This window comes from Myxine glutinosa, chromosome 4, assembly GCF_964187855.1.
Source record: "Myxine glutinosa chromosome 4, kmMyxGlut1.1, whole genome shotgun sequence".
NCBI lineage: Eukaryota > Metazoa > Chordata > Myxini > Myxiniformes > Myxinidae > Myxine > Myxine glutinosa.
Window position 1 is genome coordinate 149,221,286 of NC_136264.1, and position 18,195 is coordinate 149,239,480.

Genomic DNA, 18,195 nt, shown 5'->3' on the forward strand with positions numbered 1-18,195 from the left:
CATAGGGGTTGGCTCTGTGGCTGTCTGGAGTTGGCATAGGAAAAGTTGTTAAAATCAATGGCACACCAACAAAAGAGATGCACAAGCAGATACTGCAGCACCATGCAGTTCCTAGTGGAAATTGTTTAATCAGAAGATGGTTCATTTTCCAACAATTTAATGAACCAAAACACACGATGGAGTAAAATATTGTTATGGGGAAGGAGGGGGGGGGGGTGCTGTAAGAAGCAAGAAGCCCAATGTTTTGGGGGTCAAAAGGTCAATAGGTCAACATAGGCCAGATTTCTAAATTCCTCAATTTTCATCTGATTGACTTGAAATTTTAAGAGGATTTGCATATCTGTTCACTGAATTCAACCCCCAACTATTTTTGAGGTCAACATCGGCCAAAAGCTCAACATAGGCCAAATTTCTAAAATCCTAAATTACATCTGATCGACTTGAAATTTGAAGAGGATTTGCATACCAGGTCACTGAATTCAACCCCCAACTATTTTTGAGGTCAACATCGGCCAAAAGCTCAACATAGGCCAAATTTCTAAAATCCTAAGTTACATCTGATTGACTTGAAATTTGAAGAGGATTTGCATACCAGGTCACTGAATTTAACCACCAATTATTTTTGAGGTCATCATAGGCCAACAACTTATTTTAGGGATTTCGCAAGTATCGTGCTATGCACGACATATTTCTTGTTACTTGCGAAAATCAAAGATTTTTCAAGTATATTGGTTGGTCTTGTATGTTATTCTGTCTGTTTGTCTGTCAGTCACCGACAGGTCACAATTTCCAACCGATCTTCACCAAACCTCACCAAATGATAGAGTTGGTCATAAGCAAGAAGCCTATTGTTTTTGGGGTCAAAAGGTCAATAGGTCAACATAGGCCAAAAGGTCAACATAGGCCAGATTTCTAAAATCCTCAATTTTCATCTGATTGACTTTAAATTTGAAGAGGATTTGCATACCAGGTCACTGAATTCAACCACCAATTATATTTTTGAGGTCATCATCGGCCAACAACTTATTTTGGGGATTTCACAAGTATCGTGCTATGCACAACATATTTCTTGTTTGTTTGTTACTTGTGAAAATCGAAGATTTTTCAAGTATATTAGTTGGTCTTGTGCGTTATTCAGTTTGTTTGTCTGTATATCTGTCTGTTTGTCTGTATGTCAGTTGCCTACAGGTCAATTTTCAAACCGATCTTCACAAACCTTCATCAAATGGTAGAGTTGGTCATAAGCAAGAAGCTCATTGTTTTTGGGGTCAATAGGTCAACATAGGCCACGTTTCTAAAATCCTCAATTTTCATCCAATTAACTTCGAATTTGAAGAGGATTGGCATATCTGGTCACTAAATTCAACCACCAAGTACTTTTGAGGTCAATATAGGCCAAAAGGTCAACATAGGCTGAATTTATAAAATCCACAATTTTCATCCGATTGACTTGAAATTTTAAGAGGATTTGCATATCTGGTCACTGAATTCAACCACAAATTATTTTTGAAGTCATCACTGGCCAACAACTTATTTCAGGGATTTCACAAGTATCATGCTATGCACGACATATTTCTTGTTTGTCTGTGAACTGTGAACAAGATATCTCAAAAAGCTGTGGACAGATTCAAACAAAATTTGGCAGAGAGGTAGTGTATGTGACAAGGACAAAATGATTTGATTTTGGTGAAGATCTGGATTCAGATCCGACTAGTAGAATTTTTAAGTGATTCTTCACCATTGGGAGATAGGGCCAAAACTGACATATTGCAGGATATCTCAAAAACTCATGGATGGATTTGAACGAAACTTGGTGGACAGGTTGTGTGTGTACAACAACAACAGGCATTTTAAGGCCATTTTCCCTGCTAGAGCGGGGGTTAGCCCGCTAATAGGATTGTGTGCGACGTGTGTGTGTGTGAGACCCTGTGTGTGTGACGAGGACTAATAGATTCGGTTTTGGTGAATATCTGAATATGGATTTGGATACGAGAATTATTTAATTTCAGTCATTCTTCACCATTGAGAGATCGGATGAAAAAGCAATATATAACAAGATATTTAAAAAAAGTTATGGACGAGTTATGACTAAACTTGGTGGACGAGTTCGTTCGGTGACAAAAACAAGCTGATTAGATTTTGGTTCAGGTCCGAATCCAAATCCGGCCTATCAGTGGGATACAATACATAAACTATTCAGCCTGGCGGAGGTATGCGTGCTACCGAGTGCTGTTCTAGTTATTTACAGAAGTAGTTTGTTTCACATGAATTATCACTGATGATTTGATGCATTTACCTCAAAATAAGAATATCTTTGGAATAACCCAAACTTTTTCACAGTACTGTACATGTCTTTTTTGGAGGGGTGAGGGGTCGGTGAAGGCAGTTTTAGGGTGAAAAATATACAACACCGACCACACACTATTCGTTGACGAAACCCTCTCACAGAGACCACACTCAGCACAGATTACAATATCACCCATCCATAGTCAAGCTATGTAGTGTAGCAGCATAGCAAACCTGTTGTGCATTTTGTGATACAAGCACCAAATTTGGCACAAATGTACATTAATATGTTGCGAACATTTTCAGATATTGGGCCACTTGAAATTCCGTAATTTTTTTTTTCAAATTTTTTCAAATTTCGTAATTTCAAATTTTTCGGGTGACACCGTCACAATTTCGGTCTTCGAGGCCGGCCGATATAGTGGGGCGGCTTAGCCCAAATATTCAAAAGAATTGTGCATTTTGTGATACAAGCACCAAATTTGGCACAAATGTACATTAATATGTTGCGAACATTGTGTGGTCAGCAATGAAGACGAGAGTCTGAATTACATGTATGCAAAAGACCTTGTGAACCAGTGAAGCAAATACACGGGTAAGCATGAATTAAATCTAGGGCATAATATAATTTCCATGATGTTTACCTCTACACTCAATGGTGGAAGGAGGTAATGCTTTGATCCCAGCTTGTCTGTATGTCTGTTTGTCTGTTAGTCCACAAAATTCCAGACAAAGCTTGTAGTAGTGGTAGTTGTAGTGGTAGTGGTGATAACAGAAATTGTTATATAGAACTGAACTTATATTATTATTATATGCAGAAAATAACTTCATTTCTATATGCCCTGCAGTGGACAGGTTAATTGGTTTATGCACTGAAGGGGTCACCCCGGTGTGCACTGCTGTGTTCTGCCTCACTGAGTTGTTCAGGTATGATGCACTCAGCACAAGCTTCCGGTCGGCCCGGAGGTGGGGGTGCGGGGCCTGTCACGGAACGTCAAAACAAACGGCCTGCCGGGGCCGCCCAAAAGTCGGGCGTGAGGGGCGCGTCCACTAATGGAACGCCTCTCGCTTCCCAGATCGAGGGCCACGTGGTCAGGAGAACCTCGTCCCTTCCGGTCACACTTTGCCTATCGGCCGGCCTCGAAGACCGAAATTGTGACGGTGTCACCCGAAAAATTTGAAATTACGAAATTTGAAAAAATGTGAAAAAAAAAATTACGGAATTTCAAGTGGCCCAATATCTGAAAATGTTCGCAACATATTAATGTACATTTGTGCCAAATTTGGTGCTTGTATCACAAAATGCACAATTCTTTTGAATATTTGGGCTAAGCCGCCCCACTAATGGGCAAGGAGAAGAGGGTACTTACGTTGGTGCTTGCGGGTTGGTGATGGAGACAGTAAGAAGAGAAGAAGATGCAACACTGCTCTCACCCATTTGCCTATGTGGCAATTAATGCAAAGGAAGTTAAAAACATGACCCTGTAGCTTATACACAAACACCATATCATGCATATCAAAATGAGTTACCTGTTTCGTTGTTTTGCAGAAGGCCGTCGCCTCGGCTTCAGACTTGGAACTGCAGTTTGGGTCTGTGAACACGAGAGGATGAACACAAAGTGTGTTGAGTTTATATTAAATACAAACAACGATTGTAACAGAGCAAACCAATTTACAGGGTGTTTCAAAAAGTGTGATGCAACTTTCAACGTGTATTTACAAAGAAACAGAAACCTCAGGAGTCAGGAACGTGAACCAAACATTTATTGAAAGCTTATGACATGGTATTTTCTATCACTGATTGCTATTGCAGTAAGTCACAGCTACAGTTAGTGAGAGCCCAAGGTCTGAACTTGGCATTTACGCAAAATCCTTGTAATTGACGTTCTCTATGTGTGCCCCTCCACGATTCAGACAGGCATGCTGACTCCAAAGTTCTGTCCAACTTTCCTGTAGGTCTCAGGTGGTTCTGCCCCCCAGAAAATGTTGTTGTGGTTGTTGATGGCACCGTTCAAGTGAAAATGGGCTTCGTCACTGAACCACATCAGGTTGATCCAGTTTGGGTACCGCTCCATCCTGTCACCGAGCCAATTGCACATATCAAGTCTCCTTCTCATGTCATCTTGACTCAGTTTATGCCTAATAGAGATGATGTATGGGAAAAGCTTCAGTTCCTTAGTGAGGATACGCCAGACTGATGTTAGTTTTATTCCCAGCTCCTAGGAGCACCGGCGGTGGGACCTCTTGGGACTGTCCACTGCAGAATCCCACACGGCGTCGATGTTGGCTTTGCTCTTGGTTATAGGCTATGAGCCAGACCCTCAAATTTTCGACATTATGCTCAATCAAAGGGAGGATGGCTAACAGTTATTTTTGGCAAGGCCAGGGACCCTAGTGCTGAAAAAAATGTGATAGCAGTGTGAAACTCTTAGCCGTATCTGTGTTATCATCACATTTGTCAGACCACCCCAATAACGCTTTCGGTAATTTTTCCGCCTAAGATTTAGGGGGTAGGGTTCGTTTTGGGGCTTTCAAATAATATCTCCTATATGTATCAGTTAGTGTTGTATACCAGGTGAAAGGTAATTGAATTATCTTTCACATGATGTATAGAAAGTGCCTGTGTGATATATAGTAACCTCTTTATGATCATTAAAACATAATTATTTCCGCCAGCCCTCAAAAATTTATCACAAAATCCCCAATGAAAACAAAATTAGGCAAAAATTCAGTTTGGCGGATATTAAATGAATTTTTGAATTTGAGAAACACACAGTATGATCAAAGTCAAATTTGGGCCTTAAATCTCATACACCTTGATAAAGATGAGAAAATCCAATATACAGTAGTTGCTGTAACCATGACCTAAAATCCACAAATGTATATCTTTCCGCTCTTATGATATATTGATTTACATTTTACGATTTTTGACCGACAGCATGTATATAGTTTGTATACCATTATTGGTCTAAAAATAGTATATATAATATTGGGATGTCAGCCATATATAGGCCAAAAAGTACTGAAATTGGTGTCAGAAATGTCTAATTCTAAAAATATGAAGGCATTATGACCAAACTGTATGTGGTGTTCTTGAATATACCACAGACGTATGATGCATGTGATGATTAACCTACTCCATGTATATGTATGTATCCTGATGTACCCTAACTTGGCGAGATAATTTACATCATATTCATGCAAACGTTTTTAGTCTTGTAGTGTTGTATGGTTCTCTTATATTACCAGCTATACATAAAGTAAACCAAAGGAAAACAATGTACTTTCTATTTAAGCAACATATATTTATAGACATCATACCATAAAGTACACGAGTTATCAATTCAGCGTACACCATATTTGTTACACATATATACATGATCTTTCTCCATACAGTTCTACAATTCAGAAGTTATCCTCGTCATCGTCGTCGTCTTCTTCATCGTCTTCTGCCGAACTGTCATCACTCTCACCATACACTCTCTGGTTGTCACATGTGGTGAGTTTGCACATGTCTGTGCACTTCAAACCACTGGCCATGCAGACACACATGGGTAGTGTGCATCTTTTCGAACAGGTGCATGCCAGTAAATCCAGAACCGCCTGTGGTGCGGGCTGTCCTTGCATCCAGTCGACTGCCAGCTGCACGCGACCATCCTGGGTATCCCAGTGCCATCCTTTCCCGATTGGACTCGGTACTGCTGGATCCATCTTGAGACTCCTCTTCCAAATAGCGGCTTGATAGTTGGCTCGCTGTGCATGTTTGGTTAAGCAGTCTTTGCACGGAGGTAGCTGGTGACTGTCGATCTCTCCCCTCTTGGCACAGAACAGGTGATATCTCAAGTCATTCACCTTCACTGTCCCCGACTTCGGTGCGTACATGAGACAAGTGAAGTTCTCCAATTTATCCATCAGTTCCTCACTGACGTCCCAGTCCTCTCCCAGCTGTGTACATGCATCCTGCACATCTTTGTTGGTTCTGATGAGTTTTAGTGCAGTCAGTTTTCCTCGTCCAGCGAACGTGCTGACTGTGTCGCATCCGGTATAGGCATGCATTCCAATTAGGGCCTGACATACATTTGTGCCGACTGACTTTCCTATTTTCCCTATGTCTAGGATTTTAGCCCTTGCTTTGGTGCCACATTTCTGAAACAACTTGGCATGAATCTTGGTATGAAATGCCAAGCCAATGACAAGTACGTCGGTGTCATCTGAGCTAATAAGCACAGACTGGTATCCATGTGCGGCAGCATGGGCAGCATGCAAGAACAGACGACCATCTGCTTCCTCGTGTGTGCTTTCCAGGGCCACTACTTCTTGGCTAGCATCAGATGTGATCTGATAACACTTGTCATCGCATGTTACAAAGAGAACCTTTCCCTGTAGGCGTCTGATGTACTCTGGTTTCTTCCACTCTTCGACCAGGAACATGATAAGACTTGACTTGTTCCCAACATAGCTGAGAAACTTGTGCCATTGCCTTACAATTTGAGATGCCGTGATGTTTTTCAGCTCAAGTCCAAGTTCTTCCCCCCTGGTTAACCGTTCGCTGTTTTTGATGGAAGTCTCCTTGTAGGTGTCAAAGACGACATCGATCCTCTGGCTACTGCATCCATCCTTCAGGGCCATGGATAGGACAATCATGGCCACTTCGGCAAATGTAGTTTGATCACCTGCCACCTTCTGTATAAGGAGCATCCCGTCAATAATTGTTGCCGAATTGTCGGGTATCCTTTCAGCCGGGGTCACAGTCCTTTGCAAGGCCGTGGCTAGGGCAGCTTTGTTGGTTTTCCGTAGAAGGCCTTCGGGTGTCGCCAGGGCCCATGGCAAGGGACCTAGAGGATGAGATAGCACCTCTGCCATGTGAAGATCTCGGCCCTGTGCCATCACGATAATTCTACCAAATAGAGCTCTGTCTGCTTGAAGAATTACTGCCCTGCCATTGCTTCTGCATTCCTTCTTCTTAGTGAGGTTGCTGAAAGTCTTCAGCTTGTTCAGTTGCAAAGGGTCGTGGAATTTCTTGATTGGTGGGTTGCTCTCAAGTCGCTCAATCTTGAAGTTTGTGTAGCACTTGTGTCCGACTTCCCATGCTTTCTCCAGATCCTTGGCAATATTTGGAGGGGCTGCGCGTGCGGTGGAAATACTGATGAGAGAGCTGGCCATAGTGAATGGGTTCACCCAACTCTGGATCAGAGTTATCAGTGATGATACAGCGTCCTCATCTTTCTTGATCCGTGTTTGCTGCAGATCCGCGTGTTGTACGTGTGTGTTGCTCACATTCACCATTTCCCTCATCTGGCGGAGAAACGCACTCCTGTGTTCGGATGTGACATAGTAGCGCTTCACTGCTCCAGATTTCAAGTTGAACCTGGTAGTGCCACCTGGTGTCTGTGTGTCTTTGTTGACAGTGACCTCAGTAGTTTGGTCAACTGGAATGCGTCCAAACGGATTGCTTTTTGACATTTGAACTGAGAAGTACCCATCCGAGAACGCTTGGAAGATGCCAGGGTGCTGCGTTGGAAGGTTTGTCATTTGTGCGTAGTATGCTGATAAATACCGTGCATAGTTGATTTTGTCGTATGCGAAGCACCAAGGAATCATGGCTTGGATAGCAGATAGATGTAATGGCCAATTACCTTCTCGGGAAGCGCGCAGTAGAGCAAGCAAGACCGTTTCAACGATATCCACGTACGACATCCAGAATGACGACAATTCACCATTATCATGACGAAGGTGATGCAGGATTTGCTTCCAAACAGCCTGAACTTCTTCACACGATTGATCTTCCAACAGGTTGTTCCACTGGCTCTCATCTTGTCCCAATTCAGCAACTTCTGCTAACAACGTAGTGACCGTCTGTGTTGCCTCTGGTCGCATCTTTTCCAACCAAGGGAGAAATTCAATCCACGCAAGCCTCATGAATGCTTCGTAGATGCTCTTATGTACACGGACTGCTCGGTTGTACATCTTCCCCTCCATAACCCGATTGAGTGAGCCTTCTGCGACGATTCCTGTTTCGATGCAAAAGTCTCTAAGACCAGCATCTTGGAAACGAGCACCAAGAATCGGCATCACATTGCAAATTGTGTGGAACGTGCCGAGGCGAAGTACGATGTTAGCATATGTGTCTGTGTGTTTCCAGACGATCTCGGCAGCCTTAGCATACAGGGCCTGATCCATGACGACGACGATGTCCTGCAAGTGTAGGATCTGTCGGACGCTTTCAGACTGCTTCAAGATTTCTGCGACTGTGGACATCTCTGTAGCTGGTGCATTTATTGTAGGCATATATCTAACAATATCCTGAGAGACGCTGATACATGCCCTGACGGTGATGTTGAATCCTGTCCAACTTGGTGTTTTTTGTGTTACTGGGTCCACCTGACGGGCAATGACCCAAAGAAGATTCTTGATTTGAGCAACTTCCATAGCCATCTTGTTTTCCGCTGCAGCTGTTGATAATGTTTGTAGTGGATGAGGCCCAACACGTTCACCTGCAATGTAGACAGGCAGTGTTTCTTCTGTTATGCAGACTGTTCTTTGCTTGAGCTTCTCGATCTTCGGAAGTGGCTCCTTTGGAAGGTGTGGTCCATACATTTTGGCCTGCACTGCAATGCCATTGACTCGATGTGTTGTTCCTTTCCCGGTCAGCGTCTCTTCCAGTCTATCAATGTTATCCCATGCCAAGTTTGTGAATACATACGGCTGGATGCTGCTTGGTAGGACTGTTTGCTCATTTAAGTTTGCTGCAAGTTTTTGAAGACATAGTGCAGTGTCATTTTCCTCCAGTTGAGTGTAGGATATTGCATGTCCAAAATGGTTCAATGTGCGAATTAGTTCTACGTTCCCTGTGAGAGTCTTAACTGCATATGGGAGCAACATGTGTTTCGGAGGCTTTTGTTGTCCACAGCTCACTGCATAGATAATGTCCTGGCTGAAAGATTGCATCAGCATGATGACCCTGTTTGATGGAAGCTCGTTTTCCGGATCTCCAGTCAAGAGGCCAAGCATAAAGCGCTGGAGATAGACGGGAACGACGAAAGAGTCATTGTCGACGTCGGCTGGATGATAGGGCCATGGAGTTGGTTTGTTATCCTTCCTTATCATCGATCTGATGTGTGTCGATGTCTGATCAATGACTTTGGACATGTTTGATGATTTCCCTTTCCAAATGCTCAGTTGTTGTTTAAGTGTTTGTATTTCTTTGACAGCATCTTGTAGTGTTACATTATCAGGTACGACAATCAGTTTTCTACTGTTGTCTTGAAAGATGTGAACGCTATTTCCAAGATCAGTTTCCAGTTTCCGTGCGAGGTTTTTTCTTGTAGCAGTTCTTATCCCATGCAACCCTCTTGATGTCATTATCGATTGTAGGTGCTCTACCAGCGTTGTCATCCTAACAATTTCCTTATTCGGGATTATATGGTTCCGGATGTATACTAGCAACTCATTGTATGCTTCTTCTTCAGTGTAGTCAGATTCGTTTGTGGCGGCCGTGTTTCTGTCATGTGCATCTTTAGTGCTTGGTCTCGTGTAACTTCTGTAGCAAGAGAAATGGTATCGTGCTTCAGCTGCCACAATGTCTCTACTTGTGGCAGCCATGATTTTCGTGTCACATTTACGCACGGCGCTGTTTCGCAGTGTTTCATCTGCTCTCAGATCAACAGCCTTGCTCAACTTTTCACGGGATGACGTTCCCTTGCACCACTTGGTCTTTCCACAGAATATACAATCCGGTTCATAGATGCGTGATTCCGAAGATGCCCTTCTGGCTTGTCTCTTGCTCGCTGAACATGTTGCAGCAGCATCGTCGGTTAAATTGGATTCAGCTTTTCGTTTCAGTGCTTCCAAATCTCGCTTCATGGTGAACACGCTCCTGCACTGCCTGTGGTAGAATACTCGGGGAATCTCCTTCTCTGGCAGCGACTGAGCAAGGTCGAGAATGGGTGCATGGTTCCGTATTTTGGCCGCATCCAGCAATATAGTCCACGAATCGAATGTTTGAGGGCTTATGCAGCGGATCTTCTGGTTTGACATCTAACGATAGCTTATGAATGATACAAACGTCCTTGGGAACTTTCTGAGTGATCGCAATCTCCATTGCAAGTATTTGTTCAATTGTCTATCTGCGGTACACTCTGTTTCACCACCACCAATATCACCACCACCGTCTCACCTGGAAAGACACATAATATCGAATGAGACCACCACCACCACCCACTACTACAAATTAGCATCAGTTGCTATAGTTGCTTAAAAATGTATTCTGCACCAACAAATCTACAAAGAGAAATACATTAGATGTCGTGCACCGCTGTCATGGTTGCAAATCACCTAAAATATAATGAAAATATTGACATTGATGACAACATTCGTATTAGCATGTCTACACATATTGCATTGAATTTCATAGCACATCATGATCATATGTGTGAGGATATTGACTCTAATTATACTGTATGTGTGTCTCAAATCGAAACATACCTTTTACATACCTTTTGATTTTTGCCTATTTTTGTTCCTAAAATTGGGGATTTTGTGATGAAGTTTTGAGAGTTGGTGGAAATAATTATGTTTTAATAATCATTATAAAGAGGTTACTATAGATCACACAGGCACTTTCTATACATCATTTGAAAGGTAATTCAATAACCTTTTACCTGATATACCACACCAGCTGATATATACACGTGATATTATTTGAGAGCCAAAAAACTAACCCCACCCCCTAAATCTTAAGCGGGGAAAATGACCCGAAAAGCGATAAATGGGTGATCTGACAAATGTGATGATAACACAGATACGGCTAAGAGTTTCACACTGCTATCACATTTTTTTCAGCACTAGGGACCTTGGCCTTGCCAAAAATAACTGTTAGCCATCCTCCCTCTGATTGAGCATGGTCGACCCCTCGGCTCATAGCCTATTACTGATGCTGGCCTGCCACTGTTGCCCTTGCTCTGGTTGTGCACTGTACCATTGTGTTCAAAATGTTTCACAATACGTTGAATGGCACAATTTGTGGGTCCATCATGTGTTCTGAGGTCGTATTCCCAGCAGACTCTCCGGCGGGTGTCTACATATGATTTAGTCTCATACCACAGAGCCACCACTTTTGTCTTCTGCTCCACTGTCAATGGCAGAGTTGAGTTGCAGAGCTAGAAATCCCAGGGAACAAATACCACGATACCACCAAACCCTGAAAAGGAAAACGGTGTGGTCAAAAAACAAAGAAATGGCAGGAAGTCAAAGTTGTATCAATCTTTTTGAAACACCCTGTATTTACCCCCAACGTGTATACCCTCTTAATAATAATAATAATAATTCATTTATTTTGTATAGCGCTTTTCCAGAAGCCCAAAGGCGCTTTGACAGAGTGGAAAACATAATGCATAACAATACATGAAAACAACAATTGCAAAAAGACAAGAATCAAGAAAACAAACAGCAGCGATATACGGCATATATATAAGACAAGAATCAAAAAGACAAGACAAGAATCAATAGGGAAATATTTAAAGCAAAAGGAGGGAGAAGGAGAAGAGATAGTCAGGGGTTAAATGCTGTGGGTTGAATGTTGAATGCAGCGTTGAACAGGTGGGTCTTTAGTGATGTTTTGAATGTGGTGAGTGAGGAGGAGTCTCTGATGGTGTGAGGTAGTGAGTTCCAGAGGGTGGGAGCAGCGATGGAGAAGGCCCTGTCCCCCCAGGATCTGAATTTGGTCCGGATGGAGGGGGTCAGGAGGTTGGTACCAGCAGAGCGGAGGTTGCGGGTGGGAGTGTGTCTGGAGAGGAGGTCAGCCGGGTAGGATGGGGCCAGGTTATGGAGGGCTTTGTATGTCAAGAGGAGGATTTTGTACTGGATTCTCTGGGGGATGGGGAGCCAGTGAAGCTTGTAAAGGACGGGGGTGATGTGGTCACGGGTCCGGGAATGAGTGAGTAGACGGGCAGCGGAGTTCTGAATGTATTGGAGTTTATTGGTGATTTTTGAGGGTGAACCATAGAGGAGGCTATTGCAGTAGTCCAGACGGGAGGTGATGAAGGCGTGGATGAGGGTTTCTGCAGCCGTGGAGGAGAGGGATGAGCGGAGACGGGCAATGTTTTTCAGGTGAAAGAAGGCTGACTTTGTGATCTGTTTAGTGTATTTGTCGAAGGAAAGGGTTTGGTCAAAGATGACGCCAAGATTCCGGATGTGAGGGGAGGTGGATACTGGGATACCGTCGATGTTGAGGGCAAAGTTATGGGTGGATTTTGTGAGCGTTTTTGGGCCAATGATGATTATTTCAGATTTATCACAGTTAAGCTTGAGGAAGTTGATTTGAAGCCAGGATTTTATTTCAGTGATGCAGTTTGTCAGGATAGAGTGGGTGTCGGTGGAGACGGACTTGGTGGAGATGAAAAGCTGGATGTCATCGGCGAAGCAGTGGAATTGGAGACCATGACGGCGGATTAAGTGACCGAGCGGGGACAGGTAAAGGATGAAGAGGAGGGGGCCAAGAACTGAACCTTGGGGGACACCTTGGGGGAGGGGAGCAGTGGGGGATTTGCAGTTATTGATGGAGATGAACTGGCATCTGTCAGAGAGGTATGATTTAATCCAAGAGAGGGCAGTGCCGGTGACGTTAAAGGTGGATTCAAGTCGGGTGAGGAGGATAGTGTGATCGATGGTGTCAAAGGCAGCGCTGAGGTCGAGGAGGACGAGAATGTTGAGGTTGCCAGCGTCAGAGGAGAGGAGAAGGTCGTTGGTGATTTTGAGGAGAGCAGTTTCAGTACTGTGGTTGGAGCGGAATCCGGATTGGAATGTTTCATACAAGTTATTGGCAGAGAGATGATGTTTGAGTTGAGTGGCTACAGCGCGTTCCAAAACTTTTGACAGAAAGGGTAGGTTGGAGATGGGTCTGAAGTTGTTTAGGGTGTCAGGGTTTAGACCAGGTTTTTTTAGAATGGGGGTAACAGCAGCAATTTTGAGGGAAGGTGGGACGATGCCTGTAGACAGGGAGGAGTTTATTGTTGCAATGATAAGTGGAGAGAGAGCAGGGAGGGAGGCTTTGACAAAGCTGGAGGGGATGGGGTCAAGAGTGCAGGTGGCAGTTTTCATTCCTATGAGGAGTTCAGAGAGGTCAGTAGGAGAGATTGGGGAGAACCGAGACAGGGGATGGCAGGACAAGGGGGGGCAGGTGGTTGGAGGGGGAGCGGGTGCGGCGGTGGTCAAGCTGTTGTAGATGTTGTCAATTTTGCGTTGGAAGAAAGAGAGGAAGGAGATGCAGTTGTCTACTGTGAATGACTGGGTGGTGGTGTTCAGGGGGCGGAGGAGTTTGTTTATTGTCGAGAAGAGTGCTTTTGGGTTTCCGGAGCCAGAGTGGATAATTTGAGAGTAGTAGGCAGAGCGGGCGCGGGAGAGGGCATCTTTGTAGTGTTGTATGTGGTCCTTGTAGGCTTGGGAGTGAACTGTGAGACCCGTTTTATTGCGGAGTCTTTCAAGTTGGCGAGCACGAGTTTTCATCAGGTGGAGTTCAGGGGTAAACCAGGGAGCAGAATGGGTGAAAGAAACTGTTTTGGTTTTTACAGGCGCAAGCTGGTCAAGGCAGGAGGAGAGAGTGTGGTTGTAGTAGTCAGTGAGGTCGGAAGGGGTGTGGAGGTCAATGAAGGGAGAAGTGGACATTTTTTCAGAGAGGGTGGATGAGAATGAGGTAGGTGAAAGAGCGTTTAGCTTACGGAAGTTGATTGTGCGATAATGCCTTGGTGTTGGGGCGGGGATGTTGATGGTCAGAGTGATGGCTAAGTGGTCAGAGAGGGTGAGGTCGGAGCCATAGAGATGGTGCAAATTTAATCCAGTGGAGCAGACAAGGTCCAAAATGTGACCACGGATATGGGTAGGAAAGTCGACATGTTGAGTGAGGTTAAAGCAGGTGAGTAAATCAGTGAAGTCAGTGGTTATTGTGGAGTCAGTGGAGTCCATGTGGATATTGAAATCACCAAGGAGGAGGATTGAGGGGGAGAGGGAACATAGCTGGGTCAGAAAGTAGGAGAAGTCAGACAGGAATGATGGGTGTGGTTTGGGAGGGCGGTAGACGACAGCCATGACTGACTGCGTGTGACCAGAGAGTTTTAAAGCCAGGTGTTCAAATGATGGAGCAGATGAGATGGAGATGAGGTTGGTCTTGATGTCTTGACGGTGGATAACGGCAATTCCACCACCTCGGCCCTCCGAGCGTGGTTTATTGATGTAGGAATATCCATTGGGTGTGGTGAGGTTGAGTGTGTAGTAGTCCAGAGGTTGTTGCCAGGTTTCGGTGAGACAGAGAAAGTCCAGTTTGTTATCCAGGATGTATTCGTTCAGGATGAGGCATTTATTGTTGAGGGACCGGGTGTTGAACAGGGTGAGCTTGATGTTGTTTTGAACAGCAGGGATGAATTCAGGTGATTTAGCCAGGGTTCGTAGGCAAGAGGTGCGATCGTGTGGGTTGCTGTGACCAGGTGCGCTGGGACGAAGAGTGAGAGTGCGCTGAGCCGACCAGAGGACGGGGATGGAGTGACCTGATTGCAAATAAACAAACTTGCGACCGGAGCCACGGTGAATGTACCTGGGTCGTCGGAGGAGTCCATTTGATTTGATGGCAGAGATGCATGATGGGGTGGAGCGGGTATTGAGCAGAAGAAGCCTTGCGGCGGAGTACTTCAGAGCCATGCCAGGCAGGAGCGAAGGGACGAGTACGAGGCCAAGGTCGAGGAGGCAAAGCGGCAAACGCAGCGGCAAACGCAGCGGCAAACGACTGCAGCCGCTAATCAAGACCACAGCGGCAAACAAGGCCACAAGGCCACCAAGACCACAAGGCCACCGGCAAACAAGGCCACGGCCACAAACAACGGGAGCGGGCCTTTCGATTCCGTATTCCGTACCATCAAAAGCAGATTCCGTTATCCAGCCGGAGAACACGCGGCACGTGCGGGTGTGAAAAGGCAGGACAGGTGTGAGATGTCAGGTCAGAAAGGTAGAAGCAGACCCTGTACATCCATCCAGTCGGAGAAGCGGCGAATATGCAACGCCAGCGTCCTCTCGCAACCGAACCCGGAAGTCTTATTCTTGGTTTGCTAAAGTTCTGATGGGAAAGTTTTGATGAAACAAATGGACAACCTACTTTTTTATTCCAGTGTTCGAACTGTTCAAATGGGCTGTCATGATGGCCGAGAGCAGCGGTTCTTAACCTGGGGGTCGTGACGTACGTGCATACGCGAACAAAATACTGTGTGTGGTATGTACCTTTGTTAGGTTCCTAAAAATGGGCTCAACAAATTATGTTATTTATGACCCCTTCATGACCCCCGGGAAACCCCAAACGACCCCCAGGTTGCACGCCGCTGCCCTAGAGGTATGCACACTCGCCTCAAAGCTGTCTAGCCTGGGTTTTAATCTTGGCCTAGCTGTAAACTGCCATCCTGGTGTTTCACAGGGAGGGCGATTTATCAATTTGTTCCTCCGATGGACGTTAAATGGGTATCCTGTCTGCAAGCTATTGCATATTAATAACGTATTGCTGGACGTTAAAGATCCCACGGTGTCCTTCACAAAGAGTAGGCAAGCTATTGCCGGCACCATGGCCAAATTCTAAATTCCTGCTCTAAACCACAAGGGCACCAGTGGCACAGCCGCACCTTCAGCCAATGATGCTACCCTACAACCTTGTGCGACATACGGAAGAAGGCAGCGGCCATTTTTACACCTGCTGCTTGTGGTATGGCATCAACGGCCAGAAGTGCTTTTCACACAGAAGCACCTTTTGTGATTTCACTATTGCAGGAAAGTGATTTAAGCAGTTAGCACTATTCCAGGTGACAATAAAATTTTGGGGTTTATCGGGAGGGTGGCTGGTACTACAGCTGCCATTTATGTGCACCTGCCTTTGAGCAATCTCGCCTGGGTTTTAATCTGTACTCATCTATAACCTGGCATCCTGGTGTTTTGCATGCAAGGCAAGGCAAGGCATAAATGTGATGTTCACATCAAGACGGGTTACCTTGTGCATCAAATATATATATAATTACTTTTTGTAATTACAATGTGGGAATTATGTTTGTCGAGTATCACACACAAAATCAGACAATATAGTGAATATTTCCTTTGCAATAAGCGACTTTCGAAATTACATAATCCGTCCCAGAATGCTTGGTTCGCATGTGCAAAAACCCCGAGAAACAGCGGTGTGCTAGCACCATAAAGTATATTGTTTGTGTGAGATAAGGATTGTTACCTAAAATGGTTCACAGAGCTTCTAAAAAATATATATATATATATATATACTGTACTTGGAAAAGTTCCTGAGAGAAAGGGCTATGCCTCTGCACAATGAAAAACCTGGAGCAGTTCTAGCTCCCGAACATGTGGGCTGTTACAGGACTGAGTAGACGGGCATGTGCTAAACAAACCTCCGACGGATCACTACCATTAAGTGGCCTTTTAACCTTGTCTGAGTGCTTCCTGTGAACAATGCAGGCTCGGCGATTTGTTTAATGAAGCCTCCTTTAGAGGCCATTTTTCCCCGCAAGCGGGGGTTGGCCTTTTTCGGGGACCGTGGTTGTTGTTGTTTTTTGGTCCCCTTTTTGAAGCAATGCCTTTTGCCTTGCCTTGCCTTGCCTTGCCTTGGTTGCCTTGCCTTGGCCTTGCCAAGCCTTGGTTGCCTTGCCTTGCCTTGGCCAATGCTTGGCTTGGCTTGTTAGCCTTGGCAATGCCTTGGTTGGCCTTTTTTGAAGCAATGTTTTCCGGCCGGATTTAATGGACATCTTCATGCTACATGCTTCATGCTTCATCTTCATCATCTTCATGCTTCATCTTCATGCTTCATGCATCTTCATGCTTCATCTTCATGCATCTACAGGCATGCTACATGCATGCATGCATGCATGTAGCATGCTACATGCTTCATCTTCATCTTCATCATCTTCATGCTTCATGCTTCATGTTTAATGGACATCTACAATTGGAAGGATGTTGCTGTGTGTCATTACCAAGTAACAGTAGAGAACTATGCAACAAAGGACATCTTCATGATGTGAAAATACACAAAGATTGTGCCAGATATCTTCACGTGGGAGCTCGGTGTATTAGGTAGACTGTACAGGGTAAGTTTAGAACGACGATATTTGTTATTAATCATGTTGGGAGGGTGGGTGTAGGTTGGGAGGGTGGGTGTAGGTTGGGAGCTAAGGGAGTTGTGAGGGTTTTAAATACAGACTTGGCATTTAATATGGAATATTTTTTTTCTTCTTGACTTGGGTTTACTTTCTTAACTCAGTATATCAATCTGGTGAGTTTCTTTTACACTTTGGTGATTTATTTGTTAAAAGAACCATGTCACTGATTGTCTGTCGCAGCAAAAAGTCAACAACAGGATTATATCACAGGTGGCGTGGCAAAATGTACGGACAGGTGCATTTGATGATTGGCTTCACAGTCGGGTATACAAGGGTTGTTGCGTTCTGTATTCGTGGAAAACAACTGCTGCACGTCTCCAAAAGTTATTGCCGCTTCCTCTGGAGATGGTCCGTCAACTCGACAATGCTGTTTGTCATGGAGTGGTGGCTTTACGAAATTACGGCATGAAACAGCATGCTATTGCTCGGCAGTATGGCATCACTCAAGGTCAGGTGTCAAAGATCCTGAAACGAAATGCTCAGAGGGGTGTCCCTACTCCAATACCGAGGCTAGGACGTCCCCGCAGAACCACAAGGAGGGATGATCACCAGCTGCACTGGTTAGTCCGCAATGGCCATACCAAGTCAGCTAATCGGCTTAGGGCTGATTGGCAGCAACTGACAAATGTGCCTGTATCCAGAAGGCTAGTCAACCAACGACTGGTTCAAACAGGCTATCGTGCCAGGCGTCCCCTGAGAAAGCCACGCCTGACCAGACAAC

The 18,195-nt window shown here is 44.7% G+C and overlaps 1 protein-coding gene across 3 annotated transcripts in view; it reads right to left on the bottom strand.

Moving 5' to 3' along the window:
* LOC137425375 (UAP56-interacting factor) overlaps positions 1-18,195 on the bottom strand; it is a 62,736-nt gene that overhangs the window by 15,650 nt on the left and 28,891 nt on the right. For all 3 annotated transcript variants that reach the window (XM_068113760.2, XM_068113758.2, XM_068113757.2), the window contains 2 exons: positions 3,817-3,878; positions 3,657-3,728 (listed from right to left, as the gene is read on the bottom strand). In XM_068113760.2, the coding sequence (XP_067969861.1) occupies positions 3,657-3,728; positions 3,817-3,878 (134 nt within the window). The remainder of the gene's footprint in view (positions 1-3,656; positions 3,729-3,816; positions 3,879-18,195) is intronic.